At 32.5% G+C, this 23,012-nt stretch overlaps 2 protein-coding genes and 1 long non-coding RNA gene across 4 annotated transcripts; 2 read left to right on the top strand and 1 right to left on the bottom strand.

Annotated features, from left to right (window-relative positions):
- Positions 1-468: 468 nt before the first annotated feature.
- Positions 469-3,932, bottom strand: LOC146921507 (uncharacterized). 2 transcript variants are annotated; one of them, XM_085714900.1, is made up of 5 exons: positions 3,802-3,932; positions 2,377-2,728; positions 1,557-1,961; positions 851-1,375; positions 469-769 (listed from the first exon to the last, which is right to left on the bottom strand). In XM_085714900.1, exons 1-5 carry the CDS (start codon positions 3,802-3,804, stop codon positions 651-653), a joined length of 1,404 nt encoding a protein of 467 aa, XP_085571026.1. In that variant the 5' UTR covers positions 3,805-3,932; the 3' UTR covers positions 469-650. The 2 variants fall into 2 exon arrangements, with proteins under 2 accessions (XP_085571026.1, XP_085571025.1); XM_085714899.1 differs by having other exon boundaries at positions 469-772.
- Positions 3,933-14,585: 10,653 nt separating this feature from the next.
- On the top strand, positions 14,586-15,653 carry LOC146921508 (uncharacterized). The gene is made up of 2 exons (XR_015010775.1): positions 14,586-15,197; positions 15,320-15,653. It is a non-coding gene; the product is annotated as an uncharacterized LOC146921508 (long non-coding RNA).
- Positions 15,654-17,111: 1,458 nt separating this feature from the next.
- LOC146921509 (F-box/FBD/LRR-repeat protein At1g13570-like) lies at positions 17,112-20,136 on the top strand. The gene is made up of 4 exons (XM_085714901.1): positions 17,112-17,219; positions 18,072-18,897; positions 19,000-19,155; positions 19,446-20,136. Exons 2-4 carry the CDS (start codon positions 18,079-18,081, stop codon positions 19,701-19,703), a joined length of 1,233 nt encoding a protein of 410 aa, XP_085571027.1. The 5' UTR covers positions 17,112-17,219; positions 18,072-18,078; the 3' UTR covers positions 19,704-20,136.
- Positions 20,137-23,012: the final 2,876 nt, after the last annotated feature.

Consider the following 23,012-nt stretch of genomic DNA (forward strand, 5'->3'; position numbering starts at 1 on the left):
TATTCAAACATCACACATTTATCACTTAGACAATTCTAGCATCTCTCGCAATGAATACCTTAGCATAACATTTTATATACTCGTAGATCTACCATAGATAATTTATAAAACCTCAAAATAAATTTGAATTGCTAGATATAATCATATTAAATCATTCCTACTCCTTTACATAATTACATAAGTTTTTGGAGTTCATTCAAAGTGTTAGGTTACTGTAATCAGAGTTGATTCATGATACCAACAAAGTGATGCACAAACAAATGTACTGCATTAACTAGGAATGCTATTTTCCCACGTCTTAGTTATTTTATAAACATACGGAGAGACAAAGTGCAAGCAAGAATAATTAATCGAGAATATTGGCCTTATTTCTTTGAAAAAAAATTAACGTCAATAATATTTTTCTACAACTTTCCAATCATGAGATTCAAGTAGTAATTTATCATTCAATCAAAAGGGAGTAAAATATAAACCAAACACTTGGACTCAAGTTGTTACGGAGCTCCATCAAAGGACGAACGTTCGGGAGAGAGATGTTAACATTACGCAATACTTACCTCACGGCTGAACTCCGGATTACCAGGGGCTCCTTCCCCTGGCAACCGGAGGGTTAACACTAACAACAACAGAAAAGGGAGAAAAATATACCTCTAATTTTCATCAGGTTCTTGCATGGCAGAACATTGATTCCCTATACGAGCTTCACGTCTCAATTGAGTTAAGCGTAATCTTTTTACAGGTAACTTTTCCTTATGTGCTTCAGAATTTGCTGCTGATAGACATTAAGTTGTCAGACACATGTGTATTAGATACTGAAAAATGAATGCATAATTTGGACTTTTCTTTTTACCTAGTAAAGGATTCTTTGATTTTTGTTGCTTATACTTCAATGCCCTTTTCTCTTCGGTTCGCTCTGCTCTATGCTGGCGTGCAACCACCCTGTGATATTCCATGAGCTGCACATGATGCATGTACAACATCCATCCCATATTTGGATCATATTGATGGAATGTGTAATTTGGTAACCCAGTGAACAAAAGTACATTCTTTTGCACCGGAAGTCCACTTGGAATATGCTGAAGAGATTTATATCTGAGCTCTGACGATTCATTTGATCCATAATTCCCTTGAAGTTTATTTGTGCCAAAATTTGCTTCTAAATTTTCGGTACATCCAAAGGTTTGAGGTAGCTCTTGTTGACATGTTATTAGATTCTTATCTTTTAGCATAGTTCCACTAGCTTGCAATCTTGTATCAGCAGAATTTCTTACGCACTCTGTCGTCAATTGTTGCCTATGTTTTTTAGTCTTTAATGACCTTAATCGCCTTGCAACATGTTGACATTCCTTATTATAATTTTCATTATCCCGCTTCACTGCATAAAAATGATGAATGATTACTTTATTGATTGTAGTCCACTTAAAATTGAGTATTAAAAAAATACCCTATAATATGCAATCTTACTTGCTGTACGAGTAGTCGCACAACCAAATAGGACTGGGATTCAAAACATATAAATACATGAGATAATGACTAGCACAATAAGTGTTATTCACCTCTACATCTGTTGCAATGTTGGTTTACACAAACATGTTCCTCTGTCCCCTCTTTCACTGTTGCATTATTTTTGGAACGAGCTTGGTGTTTCATCTGACTCAGTCGAAGTATCCTTCCTTGCCGCTGCTTATTTTCGGGTCCATTAATTATTTGCAATGAGGACAAATCATTCTTACTTTTACATCTAGCTTGTTGCTTCATCTGGCTCAGGCGGGTTGTTTTTCTTTGTAAATGTTTGAATTGGTTATCATCTGCCCTATCATGATCCAATTTACGATATTTACATCTAGCTTGCTTTCGGATTTGAGTTAAGCGCGTTCCTGTAACTTCATAACAAAGTCCACACCTTTCAGTACTCACACGAGAAACCGATCCATCAAGTAGTTCTTGTGAGCACTCCTGATCTATAAACAAAAGAATAGAAGTTACAGTTATCAAATTCTTCTCACATTGAGATTCTGCAGTGCGTAGATGGCATTTGGAAATTAAACAAAGGTAGTCTCATCAACCATTACCAGTTATGCTCAGTATTCTCAATTGTAGATCATGGAAAATAGCAATTTGTTCAAATTCCCTTATGCTATAAAGCTGTAGCGTCACTATAGCCTATAACGGTTTGACAACACTTCATACTAAATAGCGTATCGTGGAACAATAACGATTTGCTCAAATTCCGCTACGCTATAGGCACTATTTGACAACACTGGTTGCACTGCTACTATATTCTTCAGATGTATGATCAACTAAGTTACTAGATAAGTCTGAACCGACGAAAAAGAAAATAAGAATAGTCAATTATAAGTCAAATTCAATGCAAACCTTGATTTTGGGTGTTTATATATGTCTTAGCCACACTATCTTCAGTCAGTGCTGCTAATATTTTAGCAGATTGTGCTAGAATGAACAAGTCATCAACACATCCCTCAAAAGTATTTGCCTGAGGCACCTGTTCTTCATGTTTGTTGAATTCCATACTGCGGCTATCTACATGCTTCTCTGTCGTTTCAGATAACTCGGTATATTGGATATTGTGGTTTTCTGCTAATTCACATTGCAAATCGGGCTCATCCTCCAGCTCTTGAGCAGTTACATTCAGATCAAAGTATTCATGAAAATTCCTACACCTCTTTTCTTGTTGACCGTTCTTAAGCTGCTCACTATTCATAATGGTCTGTCAACAATTTTAGTGATAATGAGACTCAAAGTAATGAATATAATATTTGTTACATCTCTCGGTGATTATATTTCTACACCAAACAAAAAGGCTTGGTAAATTTAAATACAAATGTAACTTTAAAAGAAGTTAATCATAATCGAGCAACTATATATGTTTTTATATGAACGGTCAATATTAGTTTTACCGAAGATTGTCAAACTCGAGGATCTACACGAACCCAAGGAACATCGGAAACCTTGACTTTTACTTTAATATTCCATCATAATCTAATAAAGCAAACTACAATAACAAAATTCAAACGTGCCAATAGCAGCCTATAAATTAAACCAGGATGGACTCGTAGCTAAATCACGGAACATCACTTTTCAAACACATTGAAACCTTATCATTCCACGGCTCTTGAGCTCTTCTTACTTTTTACTCTCTCCCCTGCCACCTGTGCTCACCCGCACTGTAAGCATGTTATGTAGCACCAACAATTCAAATTGAATGCGTGCTCAATGTCTGATATGTGTATCTATGAGACACTAAAACACGACAGCGTGACATATAGTTACATTCAATCACTTTTATTTAAAAAAAAATTACTAGTGTCTATGTGTCAGTGTTGCTATCATGTGCCTTGTGTGTACATTATAGTGTGTGAATAAACAAATTCTGATTTTATTTTTCTCTTTCTTTCTTGAGATGGATCACATTGGATTAAACCAAAGGAAATTGACATGCATGTATTCACAAAAGAACATTTCTACATAACATGGTTTGTTCCTAAAAGGGTAAGGCTGAATCCAAAGAAAAAGAACAGTTTAAGGGTATTTGAAAAAATGGGTTGCAAGCATTAAACAGAAATAAAATTATGAAGTTCCTTCAACATCATTAAGAGCTTTCAACATCACTCAGGTGAAAAAAAAAATGGCAGAGTTATACAAAACAGTGAAAAGATTCATGTGGGGACCAAAAACCATTAAAATAAAATAGCAAACTTTTTTTTTTTTTGGAAAAAAGTAAGAGCTTATCATTTGACAGAAAAATCTAGAACATGCAATGACTTAAAGAGAAACACTTACCATAAATTAAAAGTGCTTATTTGTTGTTGTTGTTGTTGTGTTCCTTTTTTGTCTTGTTGAGGTTAGGATAATGGAGTAAAGTAATGAGACAGAGAGACAAAGAAACTTAGTCGGGACGATGTAAATAAATAAATGAATATTTAAAAAAAAATAAAAATACAATAATCCTAAACGGAGACTCCGAGGTAACCAAAAAAAAAAAAAAAAAACGGAGACTCCGAGGAATCAAAAAAGAAAAGTGGGGGGCATGCTTTAAGGAATGTCCTTCTCTTTATACGGGTAGGTAGGAATGTCCTTCTCTCTCGTATATATACATATTTCATTTGCAATGTTCCGCAAATTGAGTGATAACTCTCCGAGTTTATCGAGTTTACGTGTTTAGGTACCAAAATTGTGTTAACTCTGGGGTAAACTCGATTTCTGGTAAAATTGGAACGTTTGACGAGTTTGACCGAATTAACACTCTACTGAGTTTTATGAGTATACATTTAAAAAAAATAAAAAAATTGGCCATTTTTTTGTGCCCATTTTTTTCAAAACCCAATTCCTTTTCTACAAGCCCAAAGATCGAAACGTTTACTGAATAGTTACCTTTAAACACGTTGTTCCTGAAATAAAACGTTTCTTTTTCTTTCTTCTCTGAGTTCTCAAACCATAAACATGGGAGCACATACCAGTTATGGTTGCGAATTTCGATGGTAGAAATTCAGATTTCGACGCCGGTTAGGGTTGTAGTGGTGGTGTTTGTTGACCTTTTGAAGAAATTAACTAGTTTATTTTTTAGATAGTTATTAACAACTTTAGGAAATTGTGAAACTTCCTTTTTTTGGATGGTTTATGGATGGCTTAAACTTAGAGACTTATGAAACTTATGATTTTGTGCGTTAATTTTTGTATTTGGATGCTAAGTTGAGCATAATGTTTTATTATGGTAGTTTGGTATAATTTCCCTTTGTAATTAAGTCATATTTTGCACTATTGACCTATTTACAATATTATATTATCTTACATATGTCTTGCATAAAATAAATTTTAGGCTTAATTGCAGTTTTAGCCCCTTAACTTTCCCAATGTTGCGATTTTGGCCCCCTATAGAAAAAAACTACAAAACCGCCCCCTAAGTTTTGCAGCTGTAGCAATTTTGGCCCCCAAGGCAAAAAAAATAAAAAAAAGACACGTGGCACCTCACTTAGGGTGCCACATCAGCGTAGATCGAGTCAAAATTGGCCTTGGGGGCCAAAACTGCCACAGTTGCTAAACTTAGGGGGCGGTTTTGTAGTTTTTTTTCTTAGGGGGCCAAAATCGCAACTTTGGGAAAGTTAGGGGACTAAAACTGCAATTAAGCCTAAATTTTATATAATTTTAATTTTAGGTAAACTCATACGAGTTCTCGAGTCGAGTTTACCTAGGCAAAACGTGTAACAGCCCGATTTTCGCTAGTTTTATTTTATTATTTATTTATGTGTGTTATATGTGCTCTTATGTGATTATTTGCCTCTGTGTGTATTTTTGGTTGGGAATTGTAGAATTCGGTGTAGAAGGGTATTTTAGTCAGTTTGGACTTAGGGGCATTTTGGTCATTTTGAGAGCAGTGGTAATTTTGTAATTTTGTTAGAGGTTATTTTTAGTGCTTAGTAAGAGTATTATTTTACCAAGTTACAAAAAGGTGTAGTAATTATTTTAATTACCATTAAGTGACCGTTAGTGTTATAATTTACCATTAAGTGAGTAGTGACATTTTGGGTGTTAGAATAGAAATGGGTTAGACCCATTAAGGTTTGAGAGATAAGCCAATTGAGTAGAGCATGTATATAAACTCTAGTTGTTGGTGAAATTAGGTTTTACAACATTATTCATTTCATTTCATTTGAGAAGAGAAGAGATAGAGGCTAGAGAGGAGAACAACAACAAGGGTTAGAAGGCAAAGAGGGGATTCATCATCTAGGAGCTAAAATGAAGCTTGAGTTAGAAAATCTTGGTGTTAGAGGTAAGAGGGTTAGATTTCAACCATAATTCACATCTTATTATTTTTACCCATTTTGTGAAATTGTTGAATTGAGCTTAATTGATTGTAAATTCGTGTGCATGTTTTGATGCAATGTTTGGGTGTGTAAATTAAATGTTAATTGAGTTGTTGATGATGAAATTACATGCTTAAGTTGTGGTTATATGTATGCTTTGCATTTTTGTCCAAAAATGATGATATGATGTGTTGTTGTGATGAATTGTTGATAAGTTCATGATGATTAGTTGCTGTTGTGGTTGAGAGATGTTGTTGTTGATGATTAAAACATTGGGTAATCATAATGATGAAGTTTGTTATGAACTTGTGTTGTTTTTGAAGTTTGATGGAAAATGGGTCAAATGATGATTTTTGTTTAGGGAATGTTTTCGGACAAATTTAATATGCATTTGTGTGTCTTTTCATGTTTAGAAATGTTTGGATGAACCTTGGGATCAAATTTGGGCATTGGGGAGTCAAAATTGGGATTTTGGGGTGGAAATGGCTCTTTTTCCCGAGACTGAACTGCCATAACTCGCAGCTGCGAGCAAGCTTACTCGCAACAGCGAGTAACTGCTAACTCGCAGTGGCGAGTAGCTCTACTTGCAGTGGCGAGTTGTCACAGGACAGGGTTCCTGTTTTGCACTCTCGCATCTTTTTCGCTCATTTCAGTCGTGAACTGGTTTTTGGTGCAAACATGAAAATTGTAGATAATATTTTTATCTTTCTAAGGGCGTTGGTTTGACTTGAATACGATTTTTGGTTTGCAAGTTATGGGGAGAATACTCTTGAAACGTTTTGTCAAAAATCCCGCATAACGAGTTCTAAGTCGACCCAATCCTTGTGGAATGTTTTTAATCTTTGAAACTTGATTTTTAAGAGTGCAACTAAGGTGGCTAAACTGTGATGTAGTGAACCTACTTGTTTTTACTTAGAAATTGGGAAATTCTTTGAAAAATGATAATTGAGACGAACTTTGTGATTTCTATGAATTCATCGTATTTGGCCGATGAAATGCTTATGTAACCTCTACTACACGTATATGTAAATTGTGAGAACACATGGCAGAGGCAATTGATCTTGTTTACTTGGCTTTGACTTAAATGTTCAATTAATTTAATTGTTGTGATTTTGAGAGACGAACTTGACTAAAGATGACTTTTGAGAACCAATTGATTGTGAATCCTTTATGGAGTATTGTTATATGTTATGTGAAGATGATTGGTGGTGTATTTATGTGACAACTTCATGTTGTGTGATTTTTGATGTTGTTGGTGATTGTATATATGTTAAATTGGTGGTGAATTGTTGATGATTGCATATATACAAGTATTGGTGATGGTGAGGTGATTATTGTTTGTGTGAACATATGCATTTGTAGTTGAGTCATATGTTCATGCATTCATGACTGATGGTGGTGGATTTTATATCCAAGACTGATGGTGGCAGATTTTATATCCAATTGAGGTGAGTACGATGTTTTTGTTGCATCGAAGGTGACGACCTGGAGGTGATTGGTACCACATGCATCTAGATGAGTCTAGAATCATTGCTTAAACTGTTGGTGGATTGAATTGCATTGCAATGTGTTTTATGATTGATTTGCTAACTGTAATTTGTGGATTGAATTATTGAGGGTTAATTGTTGATTGACAAGGTGAATTTGAGATATGTGTATGATACACTTGTTGAGATGAACTTGGAATGATGGTAAAGAATAATATGCATGTGATGTGGATACTTGTGAATATATGTATGGATTGTTATTCTTGAATATATTCTTTCATTTCCAATGTTCATGATAAATGTTTTTCGTGGATTATGATGATGTAATGCTAACCCTCAGTGGTTTACCACCTACCTTTCTGTATGGACGGGTAGATGGAGTGCAGGATGCTTAGTTGTTTGCTTGATGATGCCGAGGAGTGGAGTTCCTCTTTTTCATGCAAGTGTCTAGATTAGGGCTCTGATCTAGGATAGTTCTTGCATGTTGTTTTATTTTGACTATGTATTTCGGAGTTGTTGAGATATTTTGTTATTCGAGATTTGGAGGATACAATTGTATCATGTTGATATTTGGAGATGTTTTATGAATTATATGTCTGTTCCGCTGCTATGTTGTGTAACATGATCTTTATGCATGTATAATTGTGGTTTATTCGAAGACGTAGCATCTATTTCTAGAATATGTCTGATGTATTCGCGCATTTTACCGCTTATTAGAAATAGGGTGTTACAAAGTTGAGGTAAACTCTCGAATTGCAAAACCTTACATATTTGTGATGAAAACAATGATTTTTTTTTACTAATAATAACTAATATAATTTCCCTAAAAAAAAACTAATATAATCAATTTTCTTATATTCTTCAAAGAAAAAATTATTTTAAAGGTATAATTAAAATGATGAAAAATTCAGCTCAAAATAGTCTCATATTCCCATTATATATTACTAGCGAAAAGACGGGCACTCATGTGCTCGTCTTTCCGCTCTTTTTATGGCGCTAACGTTTGAAAATTATGAACGATGTTTTTTTATGAAATTTTGATTAAAACTAAAAATATAAATGTTTGTTGCTTTCAAGTTATAACAAACTTAACTAACCATGATTATCTATTTCAACGACACCAACAATACAAAAAAAAAAAATATAATCTAAATTCATTTTTTTAATGACACCAACAACAATCTTACTTATAGAAAAAGTTGTTTAAGGGTATAATTGAGATAATGAAAAAGTAAGTATAAATATACTCATCTAATTTGTTACACTTTTTAAATGATAAAAGAAAAAAAATCAAACATATATATATATATATATATATATATTCCAATCGTGTTTGTTACATTTTTTTACTATTTAAATTCATTCTTATCTATTTATTACATGTGTCATTTATATTGAAAATTAAGGCCATTTTTGGAAAGAGAAAAGCTAACCCAAAAGAGCTGAAAAGGGTTATTTTCTTTAGGGTTAATTATGTTTTTGGTCCTTACAAAATTGCAACCTTGTAAGTTTAGTCCTTACTTAATTTTAATAGCATTTTTAATCCCTACAAAAAAAAATTTACTTATAATTTTAGTCCCTGCTAAAATAAATTTTGTTTAATTATCCTTAAACTCTTAAATTTTTTAACGATTCTTTTTATACAAGTTTAGAACACTATGAACGGTTCATTTACTAAAAACTATAATTTTTTAACATGAAATAAATTAAATATGAATTTTTTAAAACGACAAAATTTTAAGATATAAGTAACAAAAATATGGACGTAGAAATCAAATTTTTGCGATATTTTTTTTGGAGGACCTTTTAATAACGTTTTTAACACGCCTGTAAAAAATTGTTGAAAAACTTAAGAGTTTAAGCATAAATTAAACAAATTTGGATTGAGTAAGGACTAATATTGAGTGCAGAAATTTTTTATAGGGATTAAAAATGCTATTAAAATTAAGTAAGGACTAAACTTACAAGGTCGCCATTTTGTAGGGACCAAAAACATAATTAACCCTTTTCTTTATATATAGTATAGATTATAGAATAAATAAAAAAAAGCATACTAAAAATGATAAAGATTAATCGTTAAACTATTTTTGAGACGTTCATATTAGAGACAACAAAATAATATATTATATTCACAATTTTTAGTTTTATTAAGGTTGAATGTTATTTAACCAATTTGCCTCTGTTCCAGATTGATAAGTACTTCATAATATTTGTCTCATAATATTTGTCTCAATACTTCATAATGTAATGGTCGCCATAAAAGTCGTACAATTTATGAAGATCAAAACCAAAGTCAATGACGGATGTGTGGCACTTCAATATAAGCAAAGCATATGACATAATCGACTAGGATTATCTAAAAGGCGAGTTTTACGTCTCGAAGGATACAATGGATGGTTATGTGTGTTGATTTGGTAGATAACTCAGTACTTGTTAACGGTGAGTTGGTTGGCCTTGTGATATTGGAAATAGGATTACAGCAAGGCGGCCCCCTACCCCCATACCTAATCATTATTTGTGTTGAGGGATTCTCATCCCTAATTCGTCGTGCAGAGGAGGGGGATATTCATGACATTTTCTATATGCAAGGAACCCCTCCTAACTATTTCACACATATTTTTCCACATATGATTGTTTTTTGTTTTTCAAAGCCGAGGAGAATCAGACGCAAGTTATGAAGAAAAATACTTATTTGTATATGAGGCAGCTTCGGGTCAGGCTAAAAATCTCCTAAAATATTCATAAATTGATTTCAGCATGAATGTTCCCTCAAATTTACAGAACTCTATTACAAATATTATAGGAGTTCAAGTTTTGTTAGGTACTGTCAAGTACTTATGACTACCACCGTCCATGATTGGAAGCGATAGGACAAAAACTTTCAACTTTATCAAGGTTCATGTTTGGCAGAGAATTAATTTGTGGAACAACAAGTGTCTTTCCAAAGAAGGTTGAGAGGTTATGATCAACTCTATTTAGCATGTTTTTCCATCATATGTTATGAGCATACTCCTTTCTACCTCTCTTGTTAATAATATTGAAAAGATTATGAACTCGTTTTGGTGGGATCATGGCGGTTCAAGTAACTATTGTATTCATTGGATGTCTTAGGAAAAGCTCGCGGTGCACAAAGATCATGGCGGATGCTCTGATTTCCCGTTTATTCAAAGCCAAGTGATTTCCGCGTAGAAGCTATTTAACAACATCATTGGGTCACAACTCGAGTTTTGTGTGGAATAGCATTTTTAGTGCAATGTTTATTGCGAGAGGGGGCTCTCGGTGGTGTAATGGACTAGGAATTAATTTCCCCATTCTTGATGAACCATGGCTGGCGAATGGAGGCCGAATTGATAGCACCATCCGTGGTGCACATTATGTAGAAAATATTATGGTACATAGCTTGATGGATAAAACCAGCAAGACATGGAATCAGGATATCATGCATCAGGTATTCAATGCAGACATAGTTTCCACAGTTCTAAAGACTCCTTTGCTTGCTCAGGTGCCTTAAGACAAATTGATTTGGAAGACGAAAAAGCATGGTAATTATTAAGTTAAGAGTGCTTACCGACTCTATGTTGATGAGCTTGTGGACATCTCCCATCTTAGGAAACCGAGATATTGGTTTGGGTATATGGCATGGTTGTTGCCTGGTCGATCCAAAATTAAAAATAGGGTTAAATATGTTTTTGGTCCCTATAAATATATCAACTTTTCATTTTAGTATCTCTAAAATTTTCTTTTAACTTTTAGTCCTTATAAAATTTTCAATCACTACTTTTAGTCCCTATTATTAAGTAAATTTTTGTATTTTTTAATGAAATTTTGCAGAAATGTATAGAATATTGTAAAAATCACTCCCAAATTTTTTTAGAATTTTTTAACAAAACTTAAATTAAATATGAATTTTTTACCGCAAAAAATATAAAAATTCATATTTAATTCATGTTTTGGTAAATTTTTTTAATTTTTTTAGGATAGATCCTTATAATATTATATTTTTTTTTTGCAAAATTTTTATTCAAAAATATAAATTTTACGCATGAGTTTACTTTAAAGTAGGGACCAAAAGTGAAGGTGAATAATTTTTTGAGGACTAAAAGTTGAATTTTTTTTAAAGGGACTAAAACGAAAAGTTAACATATTTATAGGGACCAAAAATATATTTAACCCTTAAAAATATTACGTGGCGTTGTGTCGTGGTTGCTTCCTGACAAGAGTACACTTACAAGATAAAGTGTGAATGGATTCCTCTTTTATATTGTTTTGCATGATGTCAAAACTAGGGCAAATAGATTAAGTTATATTTGATTTGTATTGTACCTAATCTGAATTTCTTTTAAGTATTAACACCCTTAGTATTGATTAAAACGAAAATGAAATAGAAAGCTAAAGAAATTTCAACTTTTTATTAAAATTGTAACCTATGGATAGATTCATAACTTTGTTTGGATTGATGCATAAATTTAGGATTTAAAAAGATTTTACATAAACATACTTAGATCGAAACATAGTGAATGAATTTTGAATAAAACGGAACATTCTTTTTTTTTTTTTTTTTAAAAGATGAAATTTTTATAAGATAAAAGATCAAAGCTTCAAAGTTATTAAGTAAAGGTGTGAAAAAGGAAAAACACTAGATCAAAATTCAACAAATTATGCAGATTTATAGCTAAAAAACAAAGCTTTAGATTAAAAATTGAATAAAAATATGCATAGGGTAAAGAAGGTTTTGTTGATTTTCTGGGTATGAAGAAACCAAAGTTTAAAACATTCTTAAAACAGGGACTAAATCAACTTTTTTGAACCAATAAAGAACCTGTATGGATCATTTCAAGCTATAATATTCTGAAAGCTTTAAGCACCAGAACAAAACATGGATGGATACAAGCCTCCTTTGTATCAATACACGTTGTATTTTTCCAACTGAAAATCCTGAAAAATAGACAAAAGTTTATGCATGAATTTTCTTTTGAAAATGAAAAAGATGCATGAATGAGTTTTTTTTTGAAGGAGAGTTATATAAGTTTATCCTGAAAAATAAACAGAACACTTATATAACTCTCAAAAAAAAAAAAAACTTATATAACTCATTCATGCATCTTTTTCATATTCAAAAGAACTCCTAAACATATAAGTTTGTCAGCTTCATATACTCCCTCCATTCTTATGAAACCTCTCAATTCTCAAAAACATAATCATTTGATAGTTGAGTGTTACATTTATAATAAGAGATAAGGTTCAATATTGTAATTTTTGCATATTGGGTTGAAGATACTTGGGAAATTCTCGGTAAAACCTAGGGTTTCCTCCCAAATTCAGGTTTGAATTTATGGGTTTTCATCAGAAATCTTTGCAATGAATTTATGAATCTCCCCTATGACGTGCCATATTCTTTCTACATGCATGGCAGTGCCACGTAGACAATAACTGCAACATCATTTTGACCGAAGTAGAAAACTAACCAAGGGGGTAAATTGATCGATGTTTGACAAAATTCAAACGTTTTTTTATGTTTCGAAATTTTAAGGGAGTAATTGTACGATGTTACGGTTACAATTTTTGGGGTGATTAATCATTTACTCTTACAATAATTATTCTCTCTGTCACATAATAGGTGTCCTCTTTACTACAGTAGAAACTCTTTAATTTAATACTAGGTAAATTAATAAACTCTCTAAAATAATAAATTTGTCCGGTCCCGACTTGGGCCAATGTAAAAAATTGAAAAACTCGATAAAATAATAAGATAATAATTTTTCGGGAGATCCCTTTATAATTTTCGGTCCCAAGAAAATCATAAATTAATAATTCATAGAAACTGAAAAAAATATATTAAAAATACATTGAACACATTTGTTCCTCTTGTTTACATTTACTGTACTTCAAAAGTCATTATTGATTTCCAATGCATATGAACACAGTAGTTGCTAATTTACGTTGAGTCCCAAGGTTCGCTGCAACGTAATTCTAAGAGGCATAGACTAATTTTCCCTTTTGTTTGGTATGTACAGTATACTTACTTAAAAACTCTTTAAATTAATAATTATTAATTTATCGATAAATTAATAACTCTCTAAATTAATAAATTTCTTCGATCCTGACATTATTAATTTATAGAGTTTTAACTGTATTCTTATTTGGGGAATTAGTCACTTTAGTCCCTGAATGGGAGATGATTCGTCACTTTAGTCCATGAATGAAGAGAAATTGCAAAACAGTCCCTGCATGGTCAATTTCAGGGACTAAAGTGACTAACGGAGTCTACATTCAGGGACTAAATTGATTAACGAAGTTTGCATTCAGGGACTAAATTGACTAACAAAGTCTACATTCAGGGACTATTTTGCAATTTATCTGCATTCAGGGATTAAAGTGACGAATCCCTTCCGATTCAGGGACTAAAGTGACTAATTCCCCATTCTTATTTGTATCAAATTATTTGTCATTTTTATAATACAAATGCATCGTTTATTATTCTTTTTCACTAACATACCCTTATTTATTGCATTTCAATCATCTAACTACTCAACTTTCTATAATTAATAAGAGTGTTATAATAAATTAAACTTATTTTACCATTAAAATGATCACCACTCTACAATTTTTTAATAAGCATGTAAAAAATACACCTTCTGGTCACTATTATAAACAAAAATTTAACATTTTAAGTTCATTCAATAAATAATGTATGTGGTCTATATCAAAGACCACATACGTCATTTATTGAATGAATATAAAATATCAATTTTTGTTTATAATAGTGACCAGAAGATAGAAAGTAATGACCAGAAGGTAGAAAGTAATATCTTATTTGAGAGGAAGGGAGTAACATATTAGTGTCTAGTATTCAAGGGAAACCCTTTGCCTAGTAACACTTTTTTTTTTTTTTTGGTTAAATAACCTAGTGGTTAGAGCTCGCACAATTTAATAGTGGAGAACTGGAGTGTCCGGGGTTCGAACCCCTGCCCCTACATATAATATGCATTATTCTTACCAACTGAGTTAAGCTCACGGGAATAATAAGAGTAGCACTTTAGTGCCATTGGGGAAGTAATAGAACGTGCCATTTGCCCAATCATGTAGTGCCACGTGGCATTGCTTATTAAAATGAAAAAAACAAAAAAAAACGGTTTAAATAAAAAGAGTAAATTACACTCCCCTCCTCTCAAAAATGCTTGAATTACATTTCCATCCACTCTTATGTTAAAATATACACTCCCCTCTCCTCTTATTCAAAATGTATCATAAAACTTTTCACTCCCCTCCCCTAAGACACTACAAGAAATCAATCGTATACCGACGAAACTTTCCGAGGAAGAAGTTATTCCTCGCAAAAATAATGTTTTTCCGAGAAACATTTTCCTCGTTATACCGGTGTCAGGAATCTCTGTATAGGCACGGTTTTTTATGTCATTTTCCGAGGAAAGTCCGAGGAACTTTTTCCTCACAATGCAATAGCAGTGATATGTGGTAGAAGCACGTGTTTTTAAGCTGCATTCCGAGGAAGATGTTCCTCGCTAAAACTTGCAGCAGCAACTTTACAGAGCAGGATGTCAATCAACACTGCTCTATATATTTTTCTTTTTCTTTATTCTAATTTTTTAACTTGCTTTTCTTGCTTTTAAACAATCAATACGCTCTTTCTTCTCAAAAACAAATCTCAGTACTCTCTTTTCTTCCACATAACCCTTTTCTTCCATTTAACCCAAATCAAGCCTCAAAACTTAAGGCAAAGAAACCCAAATCTCTTTATCAAAGGTTCTTCCAAATCCATCGAAGGTTCTGCTCCAAACAAACCTAAATTCGAAATCCCTCTCAAAGCCCAAATCCATTGAAACCCTCTCATACCCAAACCCTTCATTCCGGTTCTTGAAGATTTGAACTGGTAAATTACTAAATCTTTGTTCCTTTTGATTTATTTCATCTGTTTTTGGGTTTTTTTTTTATATTGAGAAAGAATGAAACTGTTTCTGGATTTATGTCTTTTTTATTGTGGTTTGTTACTAGATATGCTTGAAGGGAAGCTTCCTGTTCTTCGGTTTCAGATAAAAATCAAAGAGGAACTAGAGCATATGGCTTCAAGTTCTGAGGTTTTACACAGCACATCCAATTATGTTGAAAATGGTTTAGTCTTTGATGCCAGTCCAACTGTTGATGCCAATTTTGCAAATGCAACACGCGAGAAAGCCAAAGAGCTATCATCAGATTTGAAGAGCATAACACAGTTACATAATGAATTTTTTTTTTGAGGGAACAGTTTTCTTTCTCTTTCTGATAATTATTAATTTAATTATAAATTTAAAAGACAGGAAAATAATAATAATAAATTTAATTATTTTTTAAATAACTTACATTCCGAGGACAAAGTTCCTCGGAAATGCTATGTCAGACATCGCAGAAGCCCAGCCTGTGGCGCAGTAGTCAAATCAAAATTCCGAGGACATTTGTTTCTCGGAAACAGAACTTCCTCGGAAAGTTCCTCGGAAAATGGATTGCAACCAACTATTTTTTCAGGAAGAGAGTTCCTCGGAAAAAAGTGACATTCCGAGGAGAAATCGACAATTTCCAAGGAGTTTTGTGCCTCGGAATTTCAATGGTTTCTTGTAGTGAGAGAAGCTTGAATTACATTCTCATCCCCTCTTATGTTAAAATCTACACTTTACTCCCTCAATATTTTTGTTTTTTTTTAATAATCTAGCATAATCTAACACACTTCGTAAAAACATAGTATTGCGAGTCTATTTTAATATAATAATAAATTGAATACATATTTTTTGCTATTTTTATTCACAAATTTCATTAACATGTAGTTTTAAACCCTATTATAAAATATGAAACAACCCAAAATTAAATTAAAATACTTGAAAAATTACTAAAGACAATAAAACATGGTTATTTAAAAGTTGATTTTATAATCTAAATTATAAAATCAATAGCAAAATATTTAAATTTAATTATCATTGACATTTAAATTATAAAGAATTAAATAAATTATTCTTAAATGATGGTTCAAAATTAAAATATATCATAAAAATATTTATTTATGTTAAATAATATTAAAGTGTAGTGCATATTTAATTATTACGGGATAGGGTTGTAATTCAAGCATTTTTTTTTTGAACAATGTAATTCAAGCATTTTAAAAAGGAGGGGAATATAAATTTTACTTTTGAAGTGAAGAAAGTGTATATTTTAAAGTGAGTGTAATTCAAACATGAGTGTAATTTACTCAAAGGCTTAAATGCTCAATTAGTCTCTTAATTTGATTTCGAGTATCGGTTTGGTCTCATAAGTAATAAAAGGTCCGTTGAAGTCCATTAACTTTATTTAAAGTAACAGCTTGGTCCCTTCTGTTAATTTAATTCAAAAAAATGTTAAATTTTGGTCCCTTAACTTATTTAATTAGTATTAGTTTGGTCTCTTAACTTATTTAATTGGTACTAATTTGGTCCCTAAACTTAATGTTTTTTTGAATTAAATTAACAGAAAGGACCAAACCGGTACTTTAAATAAAGTTAAAGGACCTAAACGAACTTTTTATTACTTATGAGATCAAACTGATACTTGAAATTAAGTTAAGGGACCAATTGGATATTTAAGCCTTACTCAAATAAAAAAGAAACAAGGCTTAAATATATAGACCATTTGAATTTTCGTTTTACTAATCATTCCATTTTGCCATTGCAAATATTAATCATTTAAAAAATGGTCTTAATAACATCAGTAACTTCGGGGACGAAAATTCAAATGATCGAGGGACGAAATAACTATTTAAGCAAGAGACAATCCATCCAACACAAACACACGGTACAATTCCCGCTCTTCCTCCCTTGCCACTAGTATTCGTCGCATCCGTTGCCAATGACCACCTTTGCTGCGCCGTCACCTCATAACCTGTCATCCTAAGGTTTGTTTGTTTCTTCTTCTTCTTCTTCTTGTTTTTTTTTTTTTTTTTTTTTCATCTTTTGTAATGGTTATGGCTATGAGAACAAACCAAAACCAAAATCAAAATCAAAATTAAAATACGGATTACCTACACTTGATTAGGGAAAGAAAACAAACCTTTTGAACTAATTTCAATCCATTAAGATTAGATTTTAGGAAATTTAGGGTTTTATTTTAGGATTGGAGTAAACCCATTGCAATGGGTATATGCTCTGTTTTTTTAGTAGCAATACATTAGGTGAATTAGATCTGTAATTTGGAGTGCTTTTAGCTTTTCTGTCTGTGGCGGTGGCTTTAACAATTTTGAGAGGCGAAGTAATGGATTAGATTTGTATTTGGTTGAATTAGAACAGCTTTGATATTGCCGATCATGCTTTCAATTGCCTAATTCATTATTTACTTTGGTTAGCTCTTCCATTAATAAATTGTTTATTACCATCGCATGAAATGTGCTTTCAAAGGTTTAAATTTCATTTCATATTCTTGATTTTTTGCAAAAATGTTATTTTTGTGATATGTCAAGTGTGAGTTAAATTCCCAAATTGGATGAAAGAGTTCCATAAACCTAATGCGTGAGGGTTTTGGATGAAGATGTGGTCTCCAACTCACTTGTGTGGTTGCTTTTAGTCCAATGTGATTATCCAACCCAATGACGCTTCCGCTCGTGGCCCAACAGTTATACCAAAACGTTATACTGTGCTTATGCAAAATTATGACAATATGTTAAACCACTCTTGTATGGTAATCACAACATTAATAATTTTGAATTCATAAGAGTAAGTAATGTGCTGTTTTCTATTTTATTTTTATTTAGGCTAAAAATGACGGACGTGGAGTTGGATAGGATTAGTTGCTTACCGGATCATCTTCAAGACCTTATTCTCTCATACTTGACAATCAAGGAAGCAGGGAGAACAAGTGTTTTATCGAGCAAATGGAGGAAGAAGTGGTCCACCCAACCTGATCTCGTGTTTAATAGACAATGTGTATCTGCTGCAGCTTCACAAGACCCTTCAGTTATCGAGGGCAAGTTTTTGAGAATCATTGATCATGTACTTTTACTTCATTCAGGGCCAATCAAAAAGTTTGAGGTCACTGACTCTGGTTGTGATCTCCTTGGTGTGAACTCTATGTCTGATGTTGATCGGTGGATTCTTCATTTAACTGGAAGATCTGTTAAAGAGCTTGTGTTGGACATTTGTTTTGGGGAATTCTATAAGATACCTTGGTGCTTATTTTCTTATCAAAGTTTACATCATTTAACGTTAAGTCATTGTTGGCTGAACCCGCCAACGATGTTTAAAGGCTTCAGTAAGTTAGAAAGTCTTGTTCTACAGGATGTTTTAATGACTCAAGATGCCTTTGAAAACTTGATATCCAGCTGCCCTCAGCTTGAAAAAATAGTATTGACATCAGTTAGAGGTTTCACTCAGTTTAATATTCACGCACCAAATCTCAAGGTTTTTCAAATCATTGGTAAATTTGAGGGCATCAGCTTTGACAACACTTTGCAATTAGCTGTGGTATGCCTTCAATTAAATTCGTATTTGAACTCCGAAAGCAATCATAGTAATTTGTTCAAATTTTTCGATCATCTACCTCACATAGAGAGACTACTGATTGTTGACCATTGTTTGAAGGTATAATTCTCAAGCCTATGAATGTTGAATTTGAGTGTAGTAGTGACTGCTAGTATTAAAACATTATATTGTGATTAAAGCCATTCTTCTGTTTTGCTTTAGTATTTGGCTGCAGGTATTGTGCCAGTAGAGCTTCCTGCACCTTGTATTGATCTTAGTTATCTTCTTTTGGATATAAATTTCAATGACTTGAGGGAAATTTCGGTTGTTCTTTGCTTGCTCAAAAGCTCACCTAATCTTAAAAAATTAAGAATGATTGTGAGTACGCATTTACTTTGGCTTGACTTTGCTTTTCTTTCTGATTTATGGTTGCACTTAACACTTGCACATGTTTAGAGTCTTGGAAGTTTTTTCCTTATGATTCCTAACAGAAGTTATGAATAGTTTCAATTTATATGGAATTAGTTACATAATTAGAGTCCTATAAATTAGACTTGTGTACCTCATTTTCATATTTTAATCAAAGCACTTTTACCTTCAGACTTTTAATATGCATATGACCATTCCTCTCCTCATCTAATCTATGAATTTGTAACAATTTCATGTAGGCACGTCTTGAGGAGCAGACTGACCTTGTAACACCTGTCTCCAATTGTATGGAAGATATCTTTTCAGGGCCAACCATGTCCCTCAGTGTGAAATATGTGGTGATAAAAAACATCGCTGGTACCAAATCTGAATTAGATTTCATCAGATTTCTACTTCAATATTCTCCTGTTCTAGAAAAGATGACTGTGAAGCTTGCTAAAAACGTCAAACCCGAGTTGATGACAGAACTGATCGGGTTCAGGAGAGTGTCAGGATAAGCTGAAGTTATTTACCATGGGAAAGACTCATCATAGTATTTTTTACAGTGTGTTTGAAGGTTAAACAATATAGTTGTTTGGTTTTCAACTGCAGAATTATAATTGAATCCTAAGTATCTATGGAGTTTCTTTTGGGTATATGAACCTTTGCACTGGGAATCTAATCGTACGCTTGTGAATTTCAAGCCAGGAGGAGTTGTTTTTTTTTTAGGTAATTTGAGCTTTTGCAATAGGGACAAAGGTGATTGACTGTAAGGGTGGTTGTCTGGATTACTGTATTGGTGATCTTTGAATCTTGTTAACTACTCCTTGCGTTATTCATATGGTGTATGTTAATGAGGATCTTGAATTCTGATTGTACGTGTTTGCTATGATGTTTTTGTGAACTGTTTTTATGGAAATGGATATTGTACTCTAATTGGAAAATTCAGAATATGATTTCGAACATACGATGATTCTCTTAGTTAGAGCTTAGACCGTATCACATATTAGTTGAATGAAATAGCTTAAATATGGTTGTTGGTCTTGTAACTGTTAGTATTCAGTGTTAGGGTTGCTTTTATGTACTGATAAATTTTAGGTGAACACTTGAATGTTTCATGGAATTTGAAATTGCTTTTGTTGTTAGATTTTAGGATTGAAATTTGTTTTTATAAGCTAAGGGGAGTTTGGATATAAGATGATTGCTTTTGTTAGGATTTTGGAGCACAGCTTTGCAATATTCTTTCTTTGCTTGATTTGATCTACAACTTGTTTGCTCTATTGCATTACCACTTTGAAAGGCTTGTATGAACTATTTATATAAAAACTATCTTTTTCAAAACAAAACAAAAAAGCAAATGAAATAAATGTATCACCTAACTTTTTTCTTCTTCTTTCTTTTTTGACAAAAAGTTTAGATGAGTTGAGTTTTGAAAGTTTATTTGGGTCAGGATCGATCTCAAGGTTCAAAGAGCTTAGACAAATGTATTTGCTTGAGAGTTAAGATCGTTGTCTATTTTCAAAAGTTCATTGAATGCGGCAACGTGACGATACAAAATGTGGAGAACCTTCTAATTGTCATCATAAGCTGGAAAAAAGAGAGAATAAATTAATAATAGATATAATAATATAACTATCAGTATAACCATTGGAGGAGATACACATTTTTTAACCATGTTTAGGACCAGAGGGAGTACATGACAAGCTTCTCCATATTCAAAATAATGTATGTACCATAATTTGATCTTGGCTTGAGTTAATAATAATAACTATGAAATTATCTCATACAGTCTTCGACTACACATGCAATTCTTCTCCACTTTTAATCACCCAAATATTTATGTAGCACTGAGATAATTTTACTATGAAGCACTGAGACAAACACCAGACATGACACTAACACATAGATGAATAAAATAGAAGCGGTTGAATGTAAGCACATTGTGCTTGTGTGTTGTCATTGTCGTATCGAACATCTGACACACCATCAAGTGTGAATGTTAGACTTAGTGAGTGTTGTGTCCAACGTTTGTGCTTCAAGCAAAGTCTTCTAGTGCCTTTCTGCAAGTCACTGTTAAAATACAAAAGGCTAATGAATCATGAAGCCATCAACAAAGCCCTCAACTTAAAAAATTTCTAAGATTTCACTTATTATTGCATAATTTCAACAAAAGAGAAAAAAATTTCCAATGAAATTAAAAAAAAAAATGAAAGACAAATTAATGCACACTAATGCAACCAAGCAGCACAAAGAGGCAATTTTCATTGAAACAATTAACTTAATTGTAAAACGCAAATTCAGACAATTACAACTTAAAGTAAAAAGGAGTTTCAAATTGGTACCACGTTGTGAGTACATTTCTCAATAGCTAGAAAAATTAAGATGAAGATCAGTTTCCACCATTGAATGATCATTTTTAAGAACTGCTTTCCTCACCTTTGCCTTTCTTGCAAGAAATACTTCGTCCAACACATTGGTTAGACTGTATATTATAATTTGCTCTCTCCTCCTAGTCATTTCATAATCTTGGTTGGTTAATCAAATAATTTGAAGAAAAAAAAGTGCAAGAATTTATATTGAGGTTAATAAGCAAAAGAAGAAAATATTAGAAAACTAAACATTTATTAGTTGTGGTTGTTGGATATTTGATTTGAATTTTGATTGGACTATCAGGGGCGGACCCAGACATTTGATATTAGTGTGGCAAATATTTACTATGAAGTAAATTATATTACTTTATATATTAACAAGATGGAATATTTACATGTTAAGCCCTTTGGCAAATTTGTTAGGCAAGTTCATTCTCTCTGAATGGTTAAAGGTTCGATCTCCCCATCAAACCATTTTTTTTTATTAACTATTTTATGTTAATATTTAAAATTTAAAAAAAAAAAAAAACCTTAAAAAAGGGGCGAGCTAGGAGTTGGGAGTTGAGTTGAAGAACAGCTAACACGCTATACATATACAGCAACGGAGAATCTACCGCTAGGCTGTGTGAACAAACATGATATGCTATCAACATGTATCATACATAATGAATTGTTTATTTTTATTTATATAAAAAAGGGTAATAATCTGGTGTGGCGAGTGCCACACTATGCATCATACATAATGAATTGTTTATTTTTATTATATAAAAAAAGGGTAATAATATGGTGTGGCAAGTGCCACACTATGCCTAACACTGGGTCCGCCCCTGGGACTAATGGTGGTAGAGAAGAGATATAGGAGATATAGAATATATATATATATTGACGAGGCTAATATGGAATATGTTACCAAATCAAAATGTCCTTCCTAGCACAAGGTGTGCTAAGGAAGAGCAGAAGAGTCAAAACAATATTTACATGAAGGAAAACTGAAAAAAGAACTAAAAACAAGAAAAGAAATAACAACTAACCAATGCCCAACATTGTGAATGAACTAAGCCACCAACCATGATAATTAAAGGGAAGAGAAACAAGTTTTGTTAAAGTCATAAGTTTACTTCACACATTGCGTAAAGTGGTTTTCTGAAGAGAGTATTGTCATGAGTAGTTTAATTGGTCCTTTAGCATTCTAAGTTTATGATTGATCCTTTGATGTCTCACGTTTAATATTACATAGCGTCAATTGCGGTGGGCTAATTAGGCTTCTTCGATAAAAAACGAGAGACTATGTTTGATTGGTTGAGGCAAAATAAATTTGAATGTGTAAAACTGATTATTTTAAGATGAGTATAATTGATTTTGCTTCAAGAATTGTTTCTATCTTGAAGTTAAAATCTATAGTTTTGAGGGTAACCGTGATTTTTACATTAAAATTTATTGCTGGATTCACTTCTAGGT

The sequence above is a fragment of the Medicago sativa genome, chromosome 5, assembly GCF_051527215.1.
Source record: "Medicago sativa cultivar Bolivia chromosome 5, Bolivia_mono, whole genome shotgun sequence".
Lineage (NCBI taxonomy): Eukaryota > Viridiplantae > Streptophyta > Magnoliopsida > Fabales > Fabaceae > Medicago > Medicago sativa.